This window comes from Anoplophora glabripennis, unplaced genomic scaffold (assembly GCF_000390285.2).
Source record: "Anoplophora glabripennis isolate ALB-LARVAE unplaced genomic scaffold, Agla_2.0 scaffold333, whole genome shotgun sequence".
NCBI classification, from domain to species: Eukaryota; Metazoa; Arthropoda; class Insecta; order Coleoptera; family Cerambycidae; genus Anoplophora; species Anoplophora glabripennis.
Window position 1 is genome coordinate 183,712 of NW_019416412.1, and position 24,317 is coordinate 208,028.

Genomic DNA, 24,317 nt, shown 5'->3' on the forward strand with positions numbered 1-24,317 from the left:
ACTTTAGCACAATCAATTGATAGTTGTAGGTACTTGATATTCTTCGAATGGTAGTATTTTTGGAAATATTAGTTTTTTATTTCATTTCATTATTACACAATAATATGTATTTTTTTAAACAGCTTGATATACATATAAGTACAACAAACTACTTCGCAGAACTATCAAATTTCACAATACTGAAAGCAACCGTCTATGAATAATTTTCATCGTTCGTTAATTTGCAACCATGTGTTCATAATCTCCACTATCAGTATAGCATTATTGGATTTTGAATTTTCGATAAAACACGCAAATAGGTGGTATTTGCAAACGTTTTAATCCTCATTTTAAATCCTTTTATATAAAACTCTAACTATTGTTTTAATATTTTATTTGTACAAAAATAAACCCTCAAAAAATTGTGATATTGCCTCGTATTCCTCGTATTCTATTGCTATTGATATCTATCTCTTCGCGTGCCCACCCATCCTAATTAATTAATTTATACCCTATATCCCTCATACACACACACCACTTTTTCATTTCTATTAGCAAATAGAACTCAACCAGTGAGATTGATTTTGCTTGTGCTAATTAAGTATTAAAAATACAGTTACTAAAAATAGTTCGTTATTCGTCAAGAACGAAAGCTGTTAAAAAAATATTTGTAAATTTCAACCAGATGGAAATCGGAGTAGATTTATAAATATTTTACGATCATACATCATCTCAAATGTTGATTAATAAAAGTTATACTGAACGTTATAAGGATATACGTTCATTTTTTGGTTCGTTCTCATGCTATTAGTTATATTCATAAATGATTACAAACCACGTGACAGCTGGTACTATCAAATAAACAGTCTAGCACAGGATCTTGGAATTATAATTAAAGAATACCCAACAGAGTTTTTATTATGTATAATTAACTACAATTATATCTCTAATCCAGATCTCAGGGGTCTTTTAATTAAGAATTCGTAATTAGAAGAAAACTTCGCTGACACGAGAGGTTTGGGTGGAAGATAATACGACTAAGCAGTTTTCTTGGTTGCTATAAAAGGAATTATGGGAAGGGGGACTGTGCGTAAGTGGTCCTCGAGAGATTTTATAAAATGTTTGCAAATAAATTCAAGTTTTCGAGCAAAAATGCGCAAGAATGCCGTTAGGGGGGAATTATTTTAATTAAATTCTCGGGTTTACCTAATTAAGAAGTTAAAGTTTAATAATTCTGAGTACGTCTACAATTAGGGTACCTTAATAGAGCCTGAAATATTATTCTTAAGTCTAAATAAATTAGTTTAATAAAGACATGATTATTTTGAATGCGATTATAAATATAAATAAATTAAAACATTAATTAAGTTATTACTATTAATTACACCTTTAAGTATGATATTAATGTATAGGCTTACTTGGAACTTACGCGTGTGTTTACAGTCTATATACATTGAAAATGCGTGTCAAGTTTATTTAAAATTTCCATTAATTTATTCTTTATGATGATTTTGTAAATTTAATACCAATTCTTGAAAGATTCGGCGATTTCAAAATATATTTAATTACTAATTAAATATATTTAGATTAATGGTAATTAAAACTTAATTCAAAGTGCCATAAGTCTTTAGGATTCTTCGAGTTGTACTTCTTGAAAGACTCCGTGAATTCAAAATATATTTAATTACTTACTAATTAAATATATTTAGATTAATGGTAATTAAAACTTTATTCAAAGTGCCATAAATCTTTAGGATTATTCGACTTGTCCTTGTTGTTCCCAGCGATACCAAAGTCGCTCCGATCTGACCACCCCAGTGCCCAGCGGTTAAATTTTTAAAATGAATGTGGTAGTGAATTATTTCTGTTACGGTAAAGGCGCCTGCTTTTCACCTTCGTTCTTTATTCACCTGACTGCACACCTCAGCGCACACTTTATTCTCCCAAACATGCACCGCATATTTCTTATCTCGGCATATTCAGATTTGTATGAATACTATGGCTTTCCGTATTTTAATAAAAGTCATAATCTATAACGTGACCTAAATGTATTCAGAGGTGTTGCGCTTTGTATTTTTCGGCAGTTCGATATACTTAAGAATCAACCCCTGTTTTTTATAAAGAATTTTGCGTGACAATTAACAGTAAATGTATTTGTAACGATTTATATCTCTTTGTGTTGCTTTTTTCTCTATGGGTATAGGGCTTGGCCTCATGAATTATAAGAAAATATTTAATATACCTTAGTCTACCCCAAAATGAAATGTTTCGTATATTGTAATACACAAAGCCGTATAATCAGCAAAAGTAATAACTTTTCCCTTGTTCATGAAGATATTTTTATCGCCCAAACAAAAGAGGTAGTAACTTGATAAAGGTTTATTTTCACAATGAAATTTAATCCCACGCAAAGACGCGCTTTCGTACATAATCATCTTAGGTATAATAGTTTTTATTTCGTGCGTATCATCCGTATCTTAATTTTGCTGATTTGATTTAATTTAAGATATTTAGCACCAATTCGAAGAAAAAGGAATAAAAACGTACTGTATTTGTTTCTAATTTTTAGTAGCACTGTTTTAACATTCCTAAATGCGTTCATGTCTACTTTTATGGTTACGCCGTGGTTGTATGCAATTGTTTACAAAAATAATGCCTCTACGTTAGTTTCATACAGCTGGTTTAAAAAGGCAACACTGATACGACTCCGGTCCGGATACTGATTAAAAAACGAATTACATATCGATTACCTTTAAAAAGAACTGACCCCAGTTAAAGTAACACCCCGTATATTTTCATCTTGTATAAAATACTTAAAGAGTAAAAGTGTTTATATATTTACTTCGGCATTTTATATATTCATTTTGCTTTGCCGTTTTATTTATTGTTTGTTATCCCGGTGAAAACTAGTTTATTTTCAAAGTGTAAATAAAATAACACGGTACGGTTTGATCGCGAAATAATTGACTAGAGGGTCAGAGACGTGGCCAGCCGCCCAAACTCAACGGAGCGGTTTAATAAAATTAGCAGAACAGCACCCTGCTGCCCGTCCAGAAATCCGCCTTTACACGCATTTAAACATATAAATAATTCATGATCCTAGCGTCATTACGTCTAATTTTAAATTTATTCAGGGCTATGCGTACCTATGGCGTGATATCTTTGCCGCAGGAGTAAAAATTTCCGCTTTTCCATGTAGGAACGCGTGGTTAAGCTGACCGTAGACTAGCGGTTTTTCCCTTGTAATTAAATGAAAAGGCTTTTCCATAATGTAACTTCTTTATTATTTATTTAAGCTCTATAGAATTTTAGGGCATTGAAACTACCACTCAAGACAAGAATTTGGAAATTTCACGGATCTTTCGAATTTTGCTGCTGTCCACGAAGCCTAAAAGCTCGGGCAGACGACGCCTACAGAACCCAATGCTGTTGGCAGAGTGACCACTAAGAAAATCGTTGATGTTTTGAATTTTTTGGGAAATTATATCGATATTCACAGAAATCGCTTTAGAGACCACCAAACACACCACCCAACGGTGCGAGATAGATGAATGGCGGAGCCATCAAGTAGTGTGATGGAACGTCAACCTTCAGACTCAGACCTAGATCCTCTATCTAGCGTAGAAATCGCATAGACTTCATTATGGTGATAGTGAAAAGGCAGAAAATTGTCAGGTACAAAACAAAAACTATATAAAAAACATAAAAAATCCAATAATTACTATTCTGTGAAGGAATGACTATGTTTAATGGTTATTCTAAAAAGAACAAACTAAAAGATGGAATTGCGGTTTTGAACGCACGTGTATGGCTAGCTTTCACACTCGCGCCTAGATGTCGGGCATTATTAATCTGATTGCTTTTACTTAAACGGCGTTGTAAGTAATGTAAGTACCTTATCGTTTTTACGGTCTGCCGTAAGATTTGCACTGTTTTCTTGCTTAATTAATGAAACTTGAAAGAAACACGAATACTTTGTATGTAAAGTGATGCAAATGAAGATAAGGGGCATGATTTATTGGAATTGAAATGCAATTAATTCGAGACCAAGTAGTAGAAGAAAACTGTAGTAAACATAAAGAGAAAACTAGACCGTTTGGAGATATATTTGCACGAATGGAAAATATATAATCTGTTTCTTCTTCGACTTTAACTTTGTACATACGTACTTCATACACTTGTAAATTCACCCACACGCCCCAGCTTATTAGATCTGTTGATGAGACTGTGGTTACCGCCAACCCCAAATTTTTACCCTGTAGCTATCATCAACGAAGCGAAGCAAAACGTACAACACAAAGACTGACTATAGGTTCTGCTTGCTTGTGTAAACGCCATCCAGTTGAAATAATTTACATACTGGAATCATGTTTATTTTGTAGACAGATATTAGGGCAAGCAATTTGAATTCTAATAAGTCGAAACAGGCAATCAATCCTCGACATGAAATTTAAGGCAAGTAATACATACTAAATCCTCGTCCTGTTAAACTAAAGCGTTGTTAGTCAAGAATTAAAACTAAAGCAGAATTACTTCGCCCATATTTTCAGATTATGATCAGAAATAAAAAGATGGTTAAGCTTAAAATTCTACCATAAAATTGTGGGCGAAAAAACTAGGATTTGAATACATTGAATCAAGTAAATCGCTAGAAGTAAAGTTGAAAAGCAAGAATAAAATTAAATAGACTGTATATATTTATTTGGTATGTATGTATCTCTTTTAAAATTGCTCAAAACTCTACACAAATCGATTTACTGTAACTTACCAGACATCGTCTATGATGTTTCGTGGAAATAATCTAGTACAAATACTAACAAAAACGAAAAAAAATGTAGTAGTCGATACGTAGTATAGGTAACCAGACTGAATACTACTTATTGATATTGGTTCAACGAAATAATTGATTTAGCAAGTACCCCATGTATTTTATACAAGTGTCTATAAGAGAACTGCTAAACAATGTAGGAAATGTTGTAAATATTGAACTTATGTTTTATATTGATATTGATGTAGGTATGTAACAGATGGGGAAGCTTTCACTGAACCTGTTTTTATAATACACCTCTAACAATAATTCATATTTTAATTTAAAAGTATGCTCATGGGTGTAATTATTTTGGTTGATTCCAGAATCCATACCACTTTATTGTAGGATTATTTGAACGTATTGGTGGTCTTCTAATGGACTATTATGTGCCTAGAACGATATCCATTAAAGTTTTAATTTACGAATATGGAAGATTATACGCAAAAAATAACTGATTTTCTCTTTTAATGCTTTGTAGGTATCATTAATTCATTTTGGAAGTTAAAAATTATATTTAGATGATCGAGGACGAAATTCGGAACAGTTATTAAGTTAAATTAAAAACATGCTTTGAATTTAATTTATCCACGTGCCTTCTTAATTGGTTACTTTTTATGCATCAGTTGAGGGCTCAAAATATGCCTTTAAAACTTGACGAGCTGTAATATGCTTTATTTCCAGTATTATTTTTAATCTGTGGTAACTTTTTATTTGCATGCGTTAACTTTACAATTATTACAATCACTGATATTAATAAAAAGAAGTTGAACCGTTATTAAAAACTTAGAGACATCATTAAAATGTACTTCTTTATTATTAACAAGCCTTGTACTAATTTTGAGGTTTACTTTTGTCTCTATTAAGGATAGCACTAAATCTGATGCAATAGTTAACAATTTGCTCAATTATAACTTCAAAGGTTGAGTTAGTTAACTCTACATATTAATTTATAAAGTTTTGCACTTCTATTTCAAATTTCTCACAAATCATATTAACTGCATATGGTGTATTCACTTAGTTATCTTTTCATGTTAAATTTCAGTTCAAATATTTAAATCTAAACTAAAAAGTACTCTTACCAGTATCACAATCTTTTAATAGGGAGATAATGTGAAAATGTTAAGACTAGAGTAATCTTGATAACATTTTTTTTTACTAAGTATAGAGGAGTAAGTTCTTCAACTTTTTGGCAAAATATTTTAGTTTGTCAACATATCACCTGCTGATATATAAAGCTATATTTAAACGATTAAAAATAGCTGCATTGGATCAAGAATTCTAGATCGTATATTTTTGGCCACATGCCATCATATTATTTGACATTAATATTTAAAACTAAAAAGCAAACTACTTATGATTTCAGCGAAAAACAGTCAATGCTCAATACAATTGTTTATTTGATTACATTTATATTAATGAATTCCTCTAAACTTTCTTCAAATGATTTCAAATAAACCAATATTATTCCTGAGGCATCTGAAAAATGTCTAATATTTTTTGAGCGTATTTGAAAGGTTATCTAAAAATATTTATTCTAGCTGTAGACACTATCTAATTCCATTTGGGAGTTTCTATTGTCAGTATGGTGTGCGTGTTCGTTCAATCAATATATTCTCGTTAATTGTACATTTATATGAGCTCGAACTAGTTTTAGATTAGGTTGTGGAATTATTTTTTCTGTGAACGGAAGCGGACTTCGATTTGAACATAAAAACACAGATATGAAAATGCATACCTCTTAACATAACAAGCTTTAGTACTAGAAGTTTATAATTCAATATCAACTTTATTTTTCATTACATTTAAACAGGAATTTCTACCACTAACCCAACATATTTACCGTTTTGTTTTGCTCACTTCAGTACAGTGAAGATGATTTTAATGAATTGTAATTTAACTTTTCGTTACTGATAATAAGTACGTCTTATATAATTTCCTACAAATATTGGACTGAGAGGAAAAGATTATTGTTATAACGACCACATGGTGGAATAGCTTCAAGCTGTTATCTTCCAATAATAATAGTAATAACACCTGCAATTTTCCTTAATGTATCCTGCACTTTGTTCCGCTATTGCTACTGTATATGGCCTCGTTGAAATGAAATAGAAGCGATAACGGTTCAGCAAGTAATTCCTTTAGAAAAATACTAAATCTGGTTTATCGGTAACATGCTCTGTCATAACTCCATACAATTATTTTATTTCCTTAAAACATATCCTGAAATTTGAGCCTAACGAAAGCGAGGGATATGTAGGGAGTCTAACATGTAAACCAACTAAAACTCTGACAAAGACTGGGGGCTAAAAACTGTCTAGAACCTAGAATAATGATATACCTAGACTTCTCAGCATCGTTTACGGTGGGGGTTACAGCCGCTGGCGGAGCAGCTGGGGTATAGCATGCCACAATAGATATAGGTAACACAAAATTTGAAAACGTGGAAATGTTTTAAGTCAAGACAGCATTAATAATAAACGGAAGAAGTGCTTAAGAGAGCACTATATTTTGCCAAAAAAGTATCAATTAAAATCACCATCTTTAAATATTAGAATCCAAACTTTGACTAACAGTCTGTCTTATCGATTATTTACATCAAAATGCGTAGTACTGGAGTCTACATCTACGCACTAGATTTTTTTTTTGTGTGCTGGTGTTATTAGTACGTATATATGTAAGGACAAAAACTCAACTTTTACAAAAATATTACTTTAATATTATTATTTTATTAGGGACACTCCTGCCGAGTCTACGATCAAATATTTAATAATCTTTTCACTCATATGCCCTTTTAGTTCAACATAGTTTATTTTTCTCAAATTTTTTTTATTTTTTTTTTATTTTTTTATTTTTTTATTTTTACAAAAATATATTAGTTCAGCCTACTCTCTAAACAAGAAATAGAAGTGTTCAGCCTACTCTCTAAGCAAATAATAGTATGGTTCAGTCTACTCTTTTTAAACATAGAATACTTATTCCTTAAGCCATGAATAAAAGTGTTCAGCTTACTCTTTAAATAAAGAATAGAATAGTTCAGCCTACTCCTTAGACAAATAATAGAATTGTTCAGCCTACTCTTTAGACAAAGAATATAATAGTTCAGCCTGCTCTTTCAGCAAAGCATAGAATTGTTCAGCCTACTCCTTAAAACAAAGTATAAACTTGTTCAGCCTTCCCTTTAGACAAAGAATAGAATAGTTCAGCCTACTATTTAAATAAAGAATATAATTGTTCGGCCTACTCCTTAAAACAAAGTATAACATTGTTCAGCCTACTCTTTAAACAAAGAATAGAAGAGTATTCACGTCTACCTTTAATTTGTAGTCGCAGTCTCAAACTTTGAAATAACTAATTTTATCATTTATTTATTTATTTTTAATTTCATATTATTATTCCTTTAACATCAATAATATAATAACAGATTCTGCTCTTACACAGGTTGGGAACTCTCCTCATTCATAACAACCCAGTGCTTCAAATGATCTACTGCGACAACAGACTTAGATCTCTTATCTGCCCTTAAGTCTTTCACCACATATCGATCATTGGGTACCAGATTTGGGTCCATAATTATCAAAATAACTTTTATTTGGTCCTTTTCCTTCTCCACTAGCCAACATTATGAGATTTAATGTTTCATCTTTGAATTGAACTGCGGTCACCCAATCTTCCTCTGTTGAATTAATTAAGTTTACAATATTACTTTTATCTTGCGAAATAGAATTCCGACTTAAAGCATCTACGTGTCCCATACGGCTCCCAGGGCGGTAAACAACTTCATACTGATAATCTTATAATTCAACACACCATCTAGAAATCCTTGGAATTAAATCTTTTTTCGAAATGGTGGTTCGCAAGGCATTGCAGTCTGTCATAACCTTGAATTTTATACCAAGGATATAAACCGTAAAAAATCAAAGTGCCAATACTACTGCTCGTGCTTCCAACTCATAAGAATGATAAAACTTTTGTTCTGCTGAAGTCTGTTTGCTAAAGTAGCCCACAGGATGCAAAACTCCCTCGTGATTTTGAAGTAAGACTCCTCCAAAGCCGTCCTTACTGGCGTCAGTATGAAGTTCAGTATCTAAAGAAGGATCAAACACCTTGAGAATGAGTTTTCCTGTTAAAGTTTCTTTAATAACATCCACCGACCTTTGTTGATCTTTTCCCCATTGAAAAGAAACATTCTTATTAAAATCGTTATTTTAGGATTTGTCTACATTGCCGGTTTTACGCTCACTTGATATTATTTACATCAACCTGAAATAATAATCCGTATTACATCATCTACGTCGAACAATGTTTACAGCTTTCATACTGACAGAGGAATTCACTCTGTAGCCGTAGTGATCCTGATCAGCCATGTGGCGAAAATTATGCAACACAAATCCGTTTACCAGCCTGTCACGCTTTAATAAACACAAGTCTTTAATTTAACATCCACTTAATCGATAATTAAGTGCATGGCAATTAAATTTTTTGCTACAGTTTGATATTAATACGAGAATAACGGGGCTCGTGTTGCGGAACGTTTTAGCGGCACTATAACTCATCTTGCCACGAATCATGTAAATACACACTTCACTTAAACAAGTTCAGTAGTACCTACGTATGATAAATTCCCCATTTTTTAAATTAATGTATCTTAAAGAAACATATCAAGAAAATAGATCTCATTTTGTTTGAATGTAATAAAAGTGACAAATTGTGATGTTGGACGTGAATATAATTAATTTCCTTAACTTATACAAACACTTTCTTATAACTTATTACTACGTATTGGATAACTTACAAATTTTTTTAATGCATTTATAATTTATTTCAAAAAATTCATCGTCGTAAGGTGCCATACCTTATATGAGACTCACTGGCCTTCATAATACTATGAAGGCCAGTGTTTGTTTACTACAGCAAAACTTTGATCTGCATAACAGTTTGATTCCCCTTTGCATATGTATACTGAAATTATTCTTTTGAAAATAACTGCATATATATTAAAACTAACCCTTTAGAAATGTACCCATCAGGTGGAATTTAAAAATTGTAAGAGGAAAAGGTAGATTTCTTAACTATGTTGTAAATTCTAAAACGAATTTACATTATCTGCTCGAGACAGATTTTGGAAATCGTTAGAACTTTTCATAGTTCAATTATACAGTTTGGTCTGGAGAGGGCACTTTTTAATTAGTTTTGTAAATATTTATCCTTTCCTTCACGGGAAAGAACGACTGAAAATATGTATTTCAGCCACATAACAAAGTCCAGTCCTTGCATAAAGAGGGCAGGTACCTACATAGAAACGACTAATGATCCAATATTCAGTTTTGCTTGAAACTGATGTATAATTATTTGCACCATCTTGGCGCCAATTAAGAAATCTTTTAAGAATTCACTTTAAAGTTTAATTAAGGAATTAAGCGAAGCGGCTAGATTTCATTTAGGTGGTATTTTTATTGCCACTGGTAGAACAGTGTAATTAAGATATATGGCCGTAATTGCTCCTGTAATGTTCCGCATTAATATAAAACTAGTTGTACATAAGGAAAATTTGCAAGATACCTACAAAGTAATAAGCAAAGTTGTACCATAAAATTTCCCGGTTCCCCATGATTTATTTGTCATATTTGCATGATCTTTGCTAGTTTTTTTCAGTCTCAGAACTGAAAAGTGGAAAATAAAGCTATCGGTTTTGTAGGTTTAATTTTCGTTTTAGTAAATTTGCAGAGCCACTTTCATCCCTGTTTCAAAAGAATGTAAAAAATGTTCTACATGATTTAATTTGTTTTACGTAATTGTATAATTTAGTTCAAATTAGGCCTAATTAATTTACTTTTTGTTTTCCAATGCCCACTACGATTTATTTAACGCATTTTTGGCAACATAGCGTAATCATATTTCCACGGCCTACTACCAGTTGACTAATAGTTGATATTTTTGTATCATAGATAAAAATAATAAGGAAAATAGAGATATTTCTAAATATTAAATCTCGGCACTTGGAAAATACAGGAAAAATGTGGTAATTTGCTGATATTTCTTTAGGAAAAGCTCCTAATATTTTATAAAAATAGTAAATCCGCAATTTATTAAGTAAATTATAAATCATAGCGAAATAAACAGTAGCTACATATTTTTTAGCGCGTAGTAATCACAGTTGATACGCAAGCGCGAGACACATTGCTTTTTGCAAAAAACTACCGAAAATCAAGAGATAACAAAACAAAATACCTGTTAAATATGTTAGATGAGTCTTTTTAAGACCATTGTGAGATTTTATTTTATCCCTATCTCTGAATGTCCGAGACATTTTATAAGACATACGTAAGCAATTAATTAACTTAAATTTTCCTGCCAAGTCTAATTATAGCAAATAAACAAATGGATGCACCTTCGTACTTGCCTAAAAATACGACGAAATTTCAATGTCTCGACTCTAGCCCAAACGATCGGCATTAAATCAGGTCGTATTTTTAGAGAACCGTAACATTTTTAATTGCGGACAATTTCAAAACAGGTTTAATTGTCGCTAAATTCTACCGCAGACCATTTTACTGGATAATGTATGCGGAATTAAACACGAAAGCGGCGCAAAACCCTTTTATTTTTAAATAAACTAAATATGTAAAATGTGCCTGGATTAATGAATAATTTATTTGTGGTATATCCACCCCCGATAACCATAAAATATATAGCATAGAAAACGTTTGGTTATTAACGGATTGGATTGGATAGTTTAGTTTCATTAACAAATATTTATGACCCATTTTGGAACAACAAATTTTGACAGTTCGTAAAAAATCGTTTTGAATTAATCGAATAAGAATTTTAGTACTACTGTCTGTAATTATTAATTTGTTGCACTTGTTTGGAAAAATCAGTGTCAAAAAAGGGTTTGTCTGAAATAGTTTGAATCTCTATATTCTTCATGATGTTATTATGTCAAAAACTCAAGTAAGTTTCTTAAACAATCACAGTGATAATTATATTTATATCTGAACGAAGTAAGTGTAAGTAACTACTAGTTAGGTCTTTGTTATTTAACCCTTGCAACCTTTATTTAGTAAGTAGTTTTTACAGAATTGAGAAAATTGTAGAATTTGAATAACCGAAGTTTTCAGATGAAGAGTAAAAGTTCCTAATGAATTTAATTTCAATTTAATTTAGTTCAATTAGAAACAGCATTGCTGTCTCGAAAAAAGAGATAGAGAAATGATTATCTCGGGAAAAAGTAACACAATTTATCGAATAATTATTTCCCGGTAAGTGAATCGAAAATACCTCGGCAAGTTTTGCATTTTTCTTAAATACGTCATTTTTGGTTTTGGATATGTAGAATTCCTAGCTAGGCAATACATTATTATAATGTCCGTTGGGATTTTGGGAAATTAAATAGCTTTCAAGTTTATTGATATTCCTTGCGTTACATAAACCAACTTTAATTTATAAACTAACCTTGTAAGTTTTACAATCGTGTAACAGTTATAAACAAATTTAAACCATAATATAGTTTAATATCTCAATCAAACTTTTACTGTCAATGTACACGTGCTCAAGAAAGAGAAATATCATTGTTTTAACAATTACCGAACTTATGATAAGAAAAAATTAATTTTAAGAAGATATTAATAACATTATAATTATTATCTATAATCTACATCTGAAACTGAAATGAAACTGACGTTAACTATTTTGCATAATATGTATTTATAGAAGTTGTTTATTTGTTTTACTTTTTATTCTGTGTATCTGTATATTTTTACAACTGCCGGGATATTCTGATAATGTGAGAACAGAACTTCCCTAACTGCAAAATAAAATGCTACAGTTAATATTTGTTTCGGGTTTTTTAACTACTGGCGCATTCGCCATATATTCGAATAAATTTTTAAACAACATTAATCAAATTTGGCGTATAATTATAATAAAAACTAATAATCTAATTATATTTAGATACAAAAACACATACCTGATATAACGAAATTGTTATCTAATGGAAACATTCTAAGAAATATTTGCCCTTTTTAATAAATATCTTCTTAAAAGACATATTCTATTGTCAATGTTCGTAATTATTACTCTATTTTAGAGGTATTCTACTAAGTCAAATCCAAAAAATTTTTTACATGAAGAAAATGACATTTTTCCATAAAAATATCATATTTATAACCACGTATAATCAAACATTATGTTTAAAATGTTAAATTAAACAAATTTAGGAAACAATGACCTCATTTGTGGCGGGCTCGGTTCCTTGAAATAGTGGCTATATACACACATGTTGTGGCGTCATTTTAATTACTTTAAACACATGTGGGAATTCATTCTTTCAGAAAAATATAAACGCTAAAATCAATACCATTTCCTTCTTTTTATTATTTTCCGCCTCAATTGTGGTTATTTTAATGTTGATATAGAAATATCATTAAGTTTATGGTTAAGAATGTCTACAAATATTTTTTAGCTACAAAAATAATAATTATTAGTTGCATTTCAAATTGACTCCCGCGATATTTTTCAATGTAATTGCACCTCACACTTTTATATGACGTTAATATTATGTACTTGTACTTATTCTCGTTATTGTAGAGATGTAAAAGCTATTTATAGTATTACATACTTGCATCTCATGAAAAAAGTTAGATATCTCAAAAACTGTAAAAGATAGCGCTGGAAAAATGAATGTCATAGGTATATTTAAATGTATTTCTTGCTTGAGATATTGATAATGTTTTTGTGGACAATTAAAGATAAATTTAATAAGAAAATATATCTGTAGGTCATCGAGTCTGAAAAATTATTTTTGATTCAATGATATTTAGCTCTGTTTATTTTTGCTTAACTGATATGTTGTCACAATATTTGAAAGAAATAAAAATAAATAAATAAAACTTTGTGCCGCTCTTAAGAATTTACTCAAAGAGTTGTTTATTTGTTTTCTTTTTCACACGTGGCGAAATTCCTAAATAAAACTTTATTTTTATCATATTGGCCAAGAAAGTAAATCGAGTAATAGCTACTTTGATTTTCAATAAAATAAGTTTCTCAAATTTTTCCATAATTCCTTCAAATATATGGTAAATGTTATGCTTAATGTACAGGGTGTCAAAAATATTTCTACAACAAACGTTAAAATGTTTCAAGAGAGCTAAGCTTTTTAAATAGTATATTAAATATTACATAAAATGTATTAATCTCTCTCTCTATTTTTTTAAAATTTTCCCTCTGAATTGTTAAAAATTTGTTACATTACTTTTTGAAACCATGCAAATGCAACAATTTTTTACATTATTTCACACATCCTACCTTGGTTACTCATCTTCATGCCTAAATTCCAAATTTGTCGTCGACCACCAGTTTGTAAACACAGAAACACGCGGGTCGCGAGTAAATCGGCGTCGCGGCGCGCTAGAGCGTCGTCTGATGTCCGATACCGGCGCCGGCCGGCTATCAACTGGTGGGTTTTCACTCTCGAGTCGTGGAGCTGGATGCCATCTCCGCCGACGGGATGGTTGGCGTCGCGTCCCCTCTTGTGGGGGGTACTAATATCTACGTGATCCGTCTGCAAGCAATCAGAGATGATAACGACGGCTATAAATCTGTTCCGCTTGCTGGCTTAATGTGGCATGTCCCATAGACATAAGTGAATAATTTAAGAACGACACGAGAGAAGTTATTTTATTAGTAACTTCCTTTATAGATATTTGATATCGCAAAAGAAAGTCAGCTACCGTAAATCAGGTGTTGAGAACATAATTATTCTTCGCATATCCGACCTTCTATGATTCATGTTTATAAAACACCACTTATAAATGACTTGAGCTGTCACAATCGGTCCGCTAGCCATTGGCGCCGTCAATCAGTCACGCGAGCTGCTTAGCTGTCGATTTAGTCACCGATTTCCCTGTAGTCGAACGACTTCTTTTACGATTTTAGTAGTCTTTTGATGCCTAATTGTGTGTAATTATGTCGAGCGTAGTTAGTGCTAAAAACCAGCAAAAAAATCACACTATACTGTCTAAAAGAATTACAGTGACGGCTCGTGACATTGAGAATAGGAGACGCATATTCATTGATCGACTAAAAAGAAAATTATTTCATAATTCTTTTCTCTTAGCTGTCCTTGACTTTATTTTGATAGCTCGCATGCGATGGTACATACAGAGCAGGGTTTTTAGACTGTTTGAAATGCAAACTTCACCTTAAGTGGAAAGTCTAGAGGGTCTAGTTTGCCCGCGAACATTTTGCCAAGTACTTATTCTGGGCAGTGTAGGGTCTTAATAGGGCGTGGCGTAACCGTTTTGTTTTTTGGCCGCATACGACATGCAGAGAGTGGTTTTTACTCAGCTTCTTAAATGGACAGTCTATATCGTAATTGTTTTAACTGTCTTCCCCACAATCCTTTTGTTTGCAAAATACTTGGGGCAATATACGGTCGTTTTGACTGCCTTAAACTGCTTTACATGGGTAATTTATTCATGAATAAATTCACCAAGTTCTTCATGAATTAGTTCACGAATTTATTTGTAAACGGTTTGGTTTTACACTGCTATAGACTTTGTGAATTTCTTTGACAAATGATCAGCTATACCAACAAATCAAAAAAGCAAATAAATATAAAAAATGTCACCTTTCTACTCATAATTGTAGTGAATGGTACTGTTTTGACACAATCAGTAAAACAATACAAACAACACAAAACTAGTATGACGCCACACATGTATTTACATATCCCAATAACATAACCTCATTACTCATCTAATCTGGAAATTTATTGGTTGGCACTTCTGAACTTCATTCAATAAATTGACGAAAATTAAAACATGTTCTAATTCGTCAAGAACTTGATGAATAATTTCATGAAGTTATTTGACAGCAGATTTGGTGCAATACACTTATCCAATTTCTTGATGAAGCGACTTCATGAATTAATTCATCAATAAATCAGCTGTATTTGTTTTACACACTTGGTCACTTTGGTTAATTCACTTTCAGTAGAGTTCTGAACAAGTTCGTTTTTTTTAAACAAGTGAACAAATCAAAATATGACCAAAATCACCCCCCTTTCCGATCTAACCTAGCCTAATATCGTGGTTAGTAAGTGAATAAGATAACCGGACAAAACATAACCTACAAATAATAATAATCATAAATCTAAATCATAAAAATAAGCCGTTGATATGGATTCATCCGAAGAATATATGTTGATTGTAAATATGTTGGGCACAGTATCAAAATTTAAAATGGAGTAGATGTGTGTTTTGTTTAACGTAAAGTTAGTTCAAATCCCGATCATTTCTAGGTTGGTCAATTTGACCAAACTGAACTAACCAAGTGGTAAAACAAATACGGCTATTATCAACGTAAAAAGGCTCTTACACACGGGCGGTAAGCCCCCTTACACATGAGCGTTGTTTTACCGATCTGCAGCCGACTGCCAAACTTGCCAGCAACGATTTTGGTGTAAAAATATATTTAACTGTGTAATTTAAAATTTTGTCGGTTATTTTGCCGATCGGTATAAATGATCGGCAAAATACCGCCCGTATTCAAAAGCCGTTAATAGGGCTTAGCCGCGTCTTGGTTATTTTGCCCACAGTTCGTGGAATATTTAGATCAAAGGTCTGCAACACGCAATAGCTTGGTGCCTGAAAGTATCTGAATTTGCTCACTCATTCAGTGTTTCTGTAGATGTCCCTGAAGTAGTTTAGATGGAATTGATAATTACAGTGCAACTCTACTTTGAAAGATAAATTGAATTTAGGTTTGCTCGAGTTTTATTCTAAATACGTCCCCATTTCAGTCTTTCTTAAAATCAGAGATCATGCACTGAAAGTGATATCACTTTTTGGCACAACATATATGTGTGCAGTTATTTTCTCGAATGACTGAAATCCAAGGTAAGGACCAGAATCACCGATGTGATAAATGAAATACATAAAAATGTATTGTTGTTGGCTTCCAGTGATGAAAAACATTCAAATTCACCGTCTCCAAATACGGAGCAACAACTGACTCCCTTCACTTCGTCACTGTTGACCCGCACTATCTCCCTTCACATGCACTGTAGGTTGCCTACAATTCATGTATTTGTAATACATGAATATTACAATGGCGGCGAACATAAGTATTAAAGTGCATTTTAAAAAACTAATTATTTGATTAAGAAAAACAGGAATTTCAGATTCGTATTCTGGGGAACACGTACTATTACCCCTAAAAAACTGACCCCCACTAGTTATACCCTGTATATGGTGTTGAATTTACTTAAACTGGAACAAAATTTTTTGATTTGTGAAATTTGTTTATTAAGGAAATAAATAAAACAAAATATATAATAAAATGTTTCAATTATGTATACACAAAAAGAACACAAATCAGTGTTAAAATATAAAATAATTAAAATAAAAGCAGTGTATAAAAAAAAGTCTTACAAAAATTCCATTTCTCTTTCAATTCCTACAAACTTCAGTTGTTCTGTAGGTCCATATCTGAAAAAGGAAAACAATAAACATAAACAAAATTTCAAAAGCCATGATTTTTCGTACAAAAATTCCAGAAAGTTTTTTTAAAACAAGAAAACATATTTTCTTTAAAGGTGAAAACCACATTAGGAGGTTCAAAAAATCGTATTTTTTTTAACTACATAAATTGTTCATAAATTCAAGAATACAAAATATCGAAACAAAATTCCTATTTCATTTGGTTTTATCAGCCTAAGACCGAATGCCTAATGGGTCTTAGGCTGTCTTAGGGCGTCTTTTTTTCAATATAAGTGAAAAAAAAATGGTGAAAATTGATACAATTTTTTCAAACACTTGTCAAAACTTCAATTTTCACAATTTTTACCAGCAATGAGGATGCAGGGAAACAACCATTTTGCTTTCAGATCAAAATTGCGGCCTCTGCATTTTTCATGAACAATTCGGACGATGACCTTCGATGGACAACAGCTCATAACATCGGCATTTTCAACACAAACGACTTGAATAAAATTTGTAAATGTAGTTCAAAATATTAATAAAATAATGTCAAAGTTTGATCAAATGCTAATCAATTTTTCCCATTCTGGAATGAACCATTGGGATATCATAATTTTAAGTGTTTTTACTTCAAAATAAGAGAAAAAAATGGTGAAAATCGATACATTCTTTTCAAACACGTGTCAAAACTTGAATTTTCCCAATTTTTCTCGCAATGAGGTTCATATTCTTAGAAAATATGTTAGTAAGGCAGGAAAACAACCATTTTGCTTTAAAACGAAAATTGCGACCTCCACATTTCTCATGAACAATTCGAACGATGACCCTCGGTGGACAACAGCTCATAACATCGGCATTTTCAACACAAACGACTTGAATAAAATTTGTAAAGGGAGTTCAAAATATTAACAAAATAATGTCAAAGTTTGATTAAATTCTAATCAATTTGTCCGACTCAAAAAAATTCAAGACAAAATGCCTGAAAATCAGCCTCTTAAGTACCTAAACGACCAAAAAAAAAAATCTCACCTGTAATCAAAGAATAATTCTTCACCAGGCTGTATAGGCCTCTTGGCGAATATCCCAATTCTATGATCCCCATTCACCATCATAACTTTGGCATAACAATTTGGATTGATGGAATGGTTGGCAAAACGAATTTTGTTCCCCTTACGAGTGGCGTCCACGACAAAATCTGAAAAGCAGAGCATTAACCGTAGACTTGGAAAATTATAAATAGAAGCACTCACCGTTATTGAGATTAAACAAGAAACTACACATATACTTGTCATAAACTTTTCCCCTCCTGTCGGCCTCGTCTTGGGAAATAATCTCTCCGCAATATTCCGAAATAAACTCGTTCTTCTGGGCGCTGTCTTTCAAGAAAATGCCCCAACCGGCAACATCCGAGGGCGCCATCAGCAGATGTTTATCTGAAAATTCACGGAAAGTTACCTTAAATAATTAACAAACGTGTTTTATCTTACGTAAACCCCTTTGAACGCTGACATTTTTACACGTTATCTTTGTGATATCGAACTGATCGGCGCCGCAAGTTTGGCAAAGGTCCGGATCGCACTCCCGGACAGCCAAATAACAAGGGCATTGTTTCGTGTTGCACTGCGCCTTACACCGGCACCCCGGAAATCTATTTTGACCTAAAAAAAAATAAAAATTTATACGGGTCCGTTTGAACCTAAATAACTTTTTTCTTTATTGCGAATAAAAAGTCACAACGTAACGAAGCACTAAAATAATTTTAAATTACTCACAGTCTGAACTGCACTGGCAAAACTTCTCGCAGAAGTTCTGGGCGCCAATGCACGGACAATTATGATCACAGTTCTGTCCGGGGTGATCACATGGCGTAAAGTTGTACACGTGGTTACTATTCGACTCCTTCTTCAACTGTATCTTACGGCAGTGCATGGACCAAAGGCGATGCTTCTTCTTCTTCTTCCTAGGAGGGGTGTAGTCCCGCACCGCCTCCTCAGCAGGTATGTCTGCTGCTTCCTTTTGAGCAAAGTAATATATCTGCAAACGGACGCATATCAAGCGTTTGGAGGTGAATTCTGCCAGATTTATTATTTATTCATTAGACTTACTTGTTGGCAGGTTTTGGTTAGCATAATTTGCGCAATAGCACAATAATTATTTAAGAACACCTTGTGAAGGGCCCTGAACAGGCTCTCGTCCGATCCGGTCCATTCATTGTGATCATTCGCTCCCATCAGGCCCAACAGGCTGAAGGAAGTTGTTGTCGATACCGGATCGGACCCGTCGGTATCTAAAATTTAAGGTATATCAAGTGGCGTAATCGTATTCTAGCCGAAATATGTGTAGATTTTCAAGGTTGCCAATTTCGACGCTTCTGGAGGATTTCTTGTATTTCCCAAGGAATAAAACGAAAAGTAGTTCAAACGTCTTGGGGTTTATTTTTGAGAAAAAGTTGAAAGGAGAAAGCCATAACTTAATATTTCAATATTTTAATACAGGGCTTATTTGTGAAAAATGTTTATTTTTATTAATTTTTTCGTTTTATGTAGATTTTTCTATAAATTAGTTTCTCAATACATGATCATGCTTCTACGCTCAAAATAATATGATCGTTGATAACATCTCACACTTTTCCAATTTTTTAAATTTGCTTAAAATTTTCCTTCAAGTCATGTATCATAACAAAATTTATATACCGGGTGTCCCATTTTAATTGATACACGTAAATATCTCGTCAGAGAAGCCACCAATCAAAAAATGGCCTAAAGTAAAAGTTGTTCAATTCACTGGGAGAAACCAGCTGCTTACCTAGGATGTGACCTTGGCTTCACCTTGAAGGTCAGCTTCGCAATTTTAAACAGGACCCCCTATTTTTAACCCTGGAAATGGATTCAGCAGAAAATTTTACATCCGGATGTGATCATAACTTTGACTTTGAGCTCAAGGTCAAGGTCACAACGAGTTTAAATGATTTGTCATCCTTACAGCAGTCTCGGAATAAGATGTCGACCTCCAGAATCGATGGGATTTACATCAATGTACTCAGTCACGACCTTCGATTCGTCCTTGACCTCCACTTTGTCAAGGTCTGACAAGATATTTATGTGGATCAATTAAAATGGGACACCCGGTATAAAATATAAAAAGAGAAAAAAAATGGTGAAAATTGATACAATTTTTTCAAACACTTGTCAAAACTTCAATTTTCACAATTTTTACCAGCAATGAGAATGCAGGAAAACAACCATTTTGCTTTCAGATCAAAATTGCGACCTCTACATTTCTCATGAACAATTCGGACGATGATCTTCGATGGACAACACCTCATAACATCGGCATTTTCAACACAAACGACTTGAAAAAAATTTGTAAATGTAGTTCGAAATATTAATAAAATAATGTCAAAGTTTGATCAAATNTCCTTCAAGTCATGTATCATAACAAAATTTATATACCGGGTGTCCCATTTTAATTGATACACGTAAATATCTCGTCAGAGAAGCCACCAATCAAAAAATGGCCTAAAGTAAAAGTTGTTCAATTGACTGGGAGAAACCAGCTGCTTACCTAGGATGTGACCTTGGCTTCACCTTGAAGGTCAGCTTCGCAATTTTAAATGGGACCCCCTATTTTTAACCCTGGAAATGGATTCAGCAGAAAATTTTACATCCGGATATGATCATAACTTTGACTTTGAGCTCAAGGTCAAGGTCACAACGAGTTTAAATGATTTGTCACCCTTACAGCAGTCTCGGAATAAGATGTCGACCTCCAGATTCGTCCTTGGCCTCCACTTTGTCAAGGTCTGACAAGATATTTATGTGTATCAATTAAAATGGGACACCCGGTATAAAATATAAAAGAAAAATAGAATAAAAGTAGTATAAAAAATAAAAACGACAAAAAATAAATGTTATGCAATTAAGATACACAAATAACCCACGTGATTGTATCATAAAATAATTTCAATTGAAAAAACATAAATGGGTTTTAATTAAAAAACCGGAAGTTATGGAAAAATATCACACATCACTAGATTTGACTGAATAAAAAAATTTTTGTTTTCCAAATAAAGAAGTTATTTGACAACAAAAAATGACCAAAATAATGTTTTATATCTCCTGAATGATTCAAAATATCGAAAGGAAGTTTTTTTCCAACCTTTCTAGAAGTTCCTAAACTGTTTCTCTATCTTCTAACGGAATATGAGGAACTCCCCAAAAGAACTGAAATTGGACCAATCTGCAAGAGGTACATGTAAATACTAATAAAAATTACCTTTGTACTTGTTACTATCGTTACTGTCCTCCGAACTGGCCTCATTTCCAGAGTCCACACTCTGCTGTTTGCAAATTTTCCTCAGACTCGACACTCCGTTTACTTTGGGATCGGACGACTCCCCAATGGATCTAGTACTCTTCACCTTTATTTCCTTCTCCTTCTCACATTCCTCTTCCTGTTTGGCTTTGGCAGCCATTTTCTCCTTCACCACATCCTTAAAACGGCCACCGATTAAAATCACTTTTCCTTTTTAATTAGTAAATTAAATTATTTAGTAATTTAAAAAAAGGGGGCTACCAAAAGCATATAGCAGTCTGATCCGCAGGGTTCTGTAAAAGGTTTCAGATCTGGGCCTCTCCTCTTCTGCAGATTGGGGCCTGGGTGGCAAGCTTGAAGCCCTAAATGTTACGCATTCATTAATAAAAAAGTTGCTGTATTCACCGATTACGATAATTATTTATGTGATGATAACAAATATCTAAGTAATTTGAGGACCTTGATTATGACATCTATTGTGAAATGAAGGTATTCTGAATTTAAACTACGAATGAACCACTTCATATGAATGTAGATGAAATTAAGATGCATAAAATTGATTACATTATGATTTTTACCTTGTTGTCCTAAAATGTGCAGCAAAACAAAATAAACAACCTGATATTCAGGTGTTCTGATAAGTATCGGTCTACACTAACACTAGCTCTAAATAATTTAAAATTAAATGTAGGTAAAGAAGTTTAAATTTATTAATAAACGACATTGCGGGAATAGGGATGTTAATACTCACTGTGCAAGAAACAATCGTACTTGAAGCAACGTCTACAAAACAGAGTGTGGAACGAATGCATAGTCTGTTCTCTAGGTACGGAAGCTGCATTAGGCCCATCTATGTTAGGAGTACATTCAGGTGGAGCATTAGGATCAGTCCTTTCTGTTAATTCAACGTACCTAGAAATTAAAAATGAATAAACACGCTCTAAATTTATTAAATCTAATAGAACAGTTCCGATTCCAAAATAAATTGATTGTCCTATTGGTTTTAAAATGTAATAACTGATTAAAAAGCAATTTTTTAATTTGCAGAAAACTTTTAAAACATTGAAAGCGAAACCTTAAAAATTTGTATCAGTAAATATAAAACTACATACTCTACCTTGACACTAGTTAAAACATACTTATCTCTTAACTCTTCTGGGCCTCCCTTGTCAGGAAACTGCAGCGAAATGGCCTGAAAAATTACAAAAGCTGGGAACTCTAGCTCTTCTTTTTTCTTCTCTTTGTCATCTTCCTCCACTTCTTTTTCTTTCTTCTCCTTATCATCCTTCTTGTCCTTGTCATCCTTTCTTTTTTCGGGCTTGTCCTTCTCCTGATATTGCATTAAAGCATGAACCAATTCAACAAATAGTTCATCGTCAATGAAACCAGATTCGCGGTCTCCGTGAACTTTGCCATCATAGTTCTTGATAAGTTCTTCGATGAATGTACCATCCTGATCTAAAATTTCATCTCCCATATAAGGAATATTATGTAAAACAGTTTCATCTTCGACCATGAAATTTTGTTGAATTGGTGCCCAAGTATACATGGTTGGTATGGGGGTCACGGCATTTATAATTTTAATCGCTGCCACCTGAATATCCCCTAAAAAAAGCATTTAACAAGTTAACTATCTGGTTTATGGCAGCTCTTACCTTCATTTCCTATAACCTCAGCTTTTTTCATGCAGGTCACATGGGCAGGTAATTCTGGGGTTGGTACCCAAAAGGCTTTGCTTTCAGTCCATCTTTTCTGTTCCGCAATCAAGGTTTCAGTCATTTTGTTGCGGTTTTGATTCCAAGCCAATTTCACATCATCAGCTCTCTTATATCGTTTTTGCTGTCTCAAACGCATATATTCCTGCTTCACCCGCTTTTTCCAATCTGCGCTGACTTTGGCTTTGGCCATTTTTATATAAATTGTACTTTCTTTTTAAATCTAAACATGTATTTAGAGAAAAATGAAAATGTAACAGTCCATTGTGAAGAAAATAAAATTATTATGAATACACGTTTCTATAAATTAAAAACCCGGATTGAACTATGACACTTTTACTCACTTTTTTCCTGGAATTCATTGAAAACTTATAAAAATTACCCGCCCAAACAAGGAATCCCTCACATAACTTAACCTATAAATTATGACATTTCCCTCCAATTTACCAAAAATTAGCTACAGATGGTAATATCCAAATATTTGCGACCTTCGAATGTTAACACAACCAAATTAATATGTTGGTTGATTTGGTTTCACTAGGAAAGAGGTGATCCCGTACGTAACGCTACAATCAACTGAGAGTGCTTGTTGAAACTTGTGGTTGAACCCATGTGTGAATAATCAATCGCGTCAGATTTTCAGTGCTTGTAAATATTTTTACAAAATGTAAGTAAAAAGAAATTTAATCATTCTTATAAGTGAACTCAAATCGATTAAAAAATATTCTTGAGAGCTTCTTTCCTGCTCAGAAAAACTTATCACGCATAAAATTTGGTCACGAATTCTAATCTGGTAAAAAGAGTCGGTTAAAAACAAGCAATCACTGGCACTAAATTAGCACCATCAAATTCAAATGTGTCGCATAGACTTGCATTACTATAAACACACTTATGCTTGTGTTGTGTGAAGTGAATCAGCCTGTTAAACTTGTGTTAAGTTGTCCATGTATGCCTGTCACACAAATTTCAGAAATCTTATTACTATAATGCGGAGTTAAAGTTTTGTCCACAGACGTTTTG

At 32.8% G+C, this 24,317-nt stretch overlaps 2 protein-coding genes across 3 annotated transcripts in view; both read right to left on the minus strand.

Moving 5' to 3' along the window:
* The window catches only part of LOC108913278 (adenylate cyclase type 2), a 115,843-nt gene extending 101,633 nt beyond the window's left edge, over window positions 1-14,210 (minus strand). For both annotated transcript variants that reach the window (XM_018718809.2, XM_018718808.2), the window contains exon 1: window positions 14,093-14,210. In XM_018718809.2, coding sequence (XP_018574325.1) covers window positions 14,093-14,111 — 19 coding nt within the window. In that variant the 5' untranslated portion in view covers window positions 14,112-14,210. The remainder of the gene's footprint in view (window positions 1-14,092) is intronic.
* Window positions 14,211-17,096: 2,886 nt separating this feature from the next.
* LOC108913249 (histone-lysine N-methyltransferase E(z)) lies at window positions 17,097-23,840 on the minus strand. Its single transcript, XM_018718771.1, has 12 exons — window positions 23,642-23,840; window positions 23,238-23,520; window positions 22,722-23,187; window positions 22,334-22,494; window positions 21,844-21,944; window positions 21,544-21,760; window positions 19,374-19,555; window positions 19,041-19,302; window positions 18,756-18,926; window positions 18,519-18,701; window positions 18,298-18,463; window positions 17,097-17,277 (listed from the first exon to the last, which is right to left on the minus strand). Exons 2-12 carry the CDS (start codon window positions 23,488-23,490, stop codon window positions 17,217-17,219), a joined length of 2,223 nt encoding a protein of 740 aa, XP_018574287.1. The 5' UTR covers window positions 23,491-23,520; window positions 23,642-23,840; the 3' UTR covers window positions 17,097-17,216.
* Window positions 23,841-24,317: the final 477 nt, after the last annotated feature.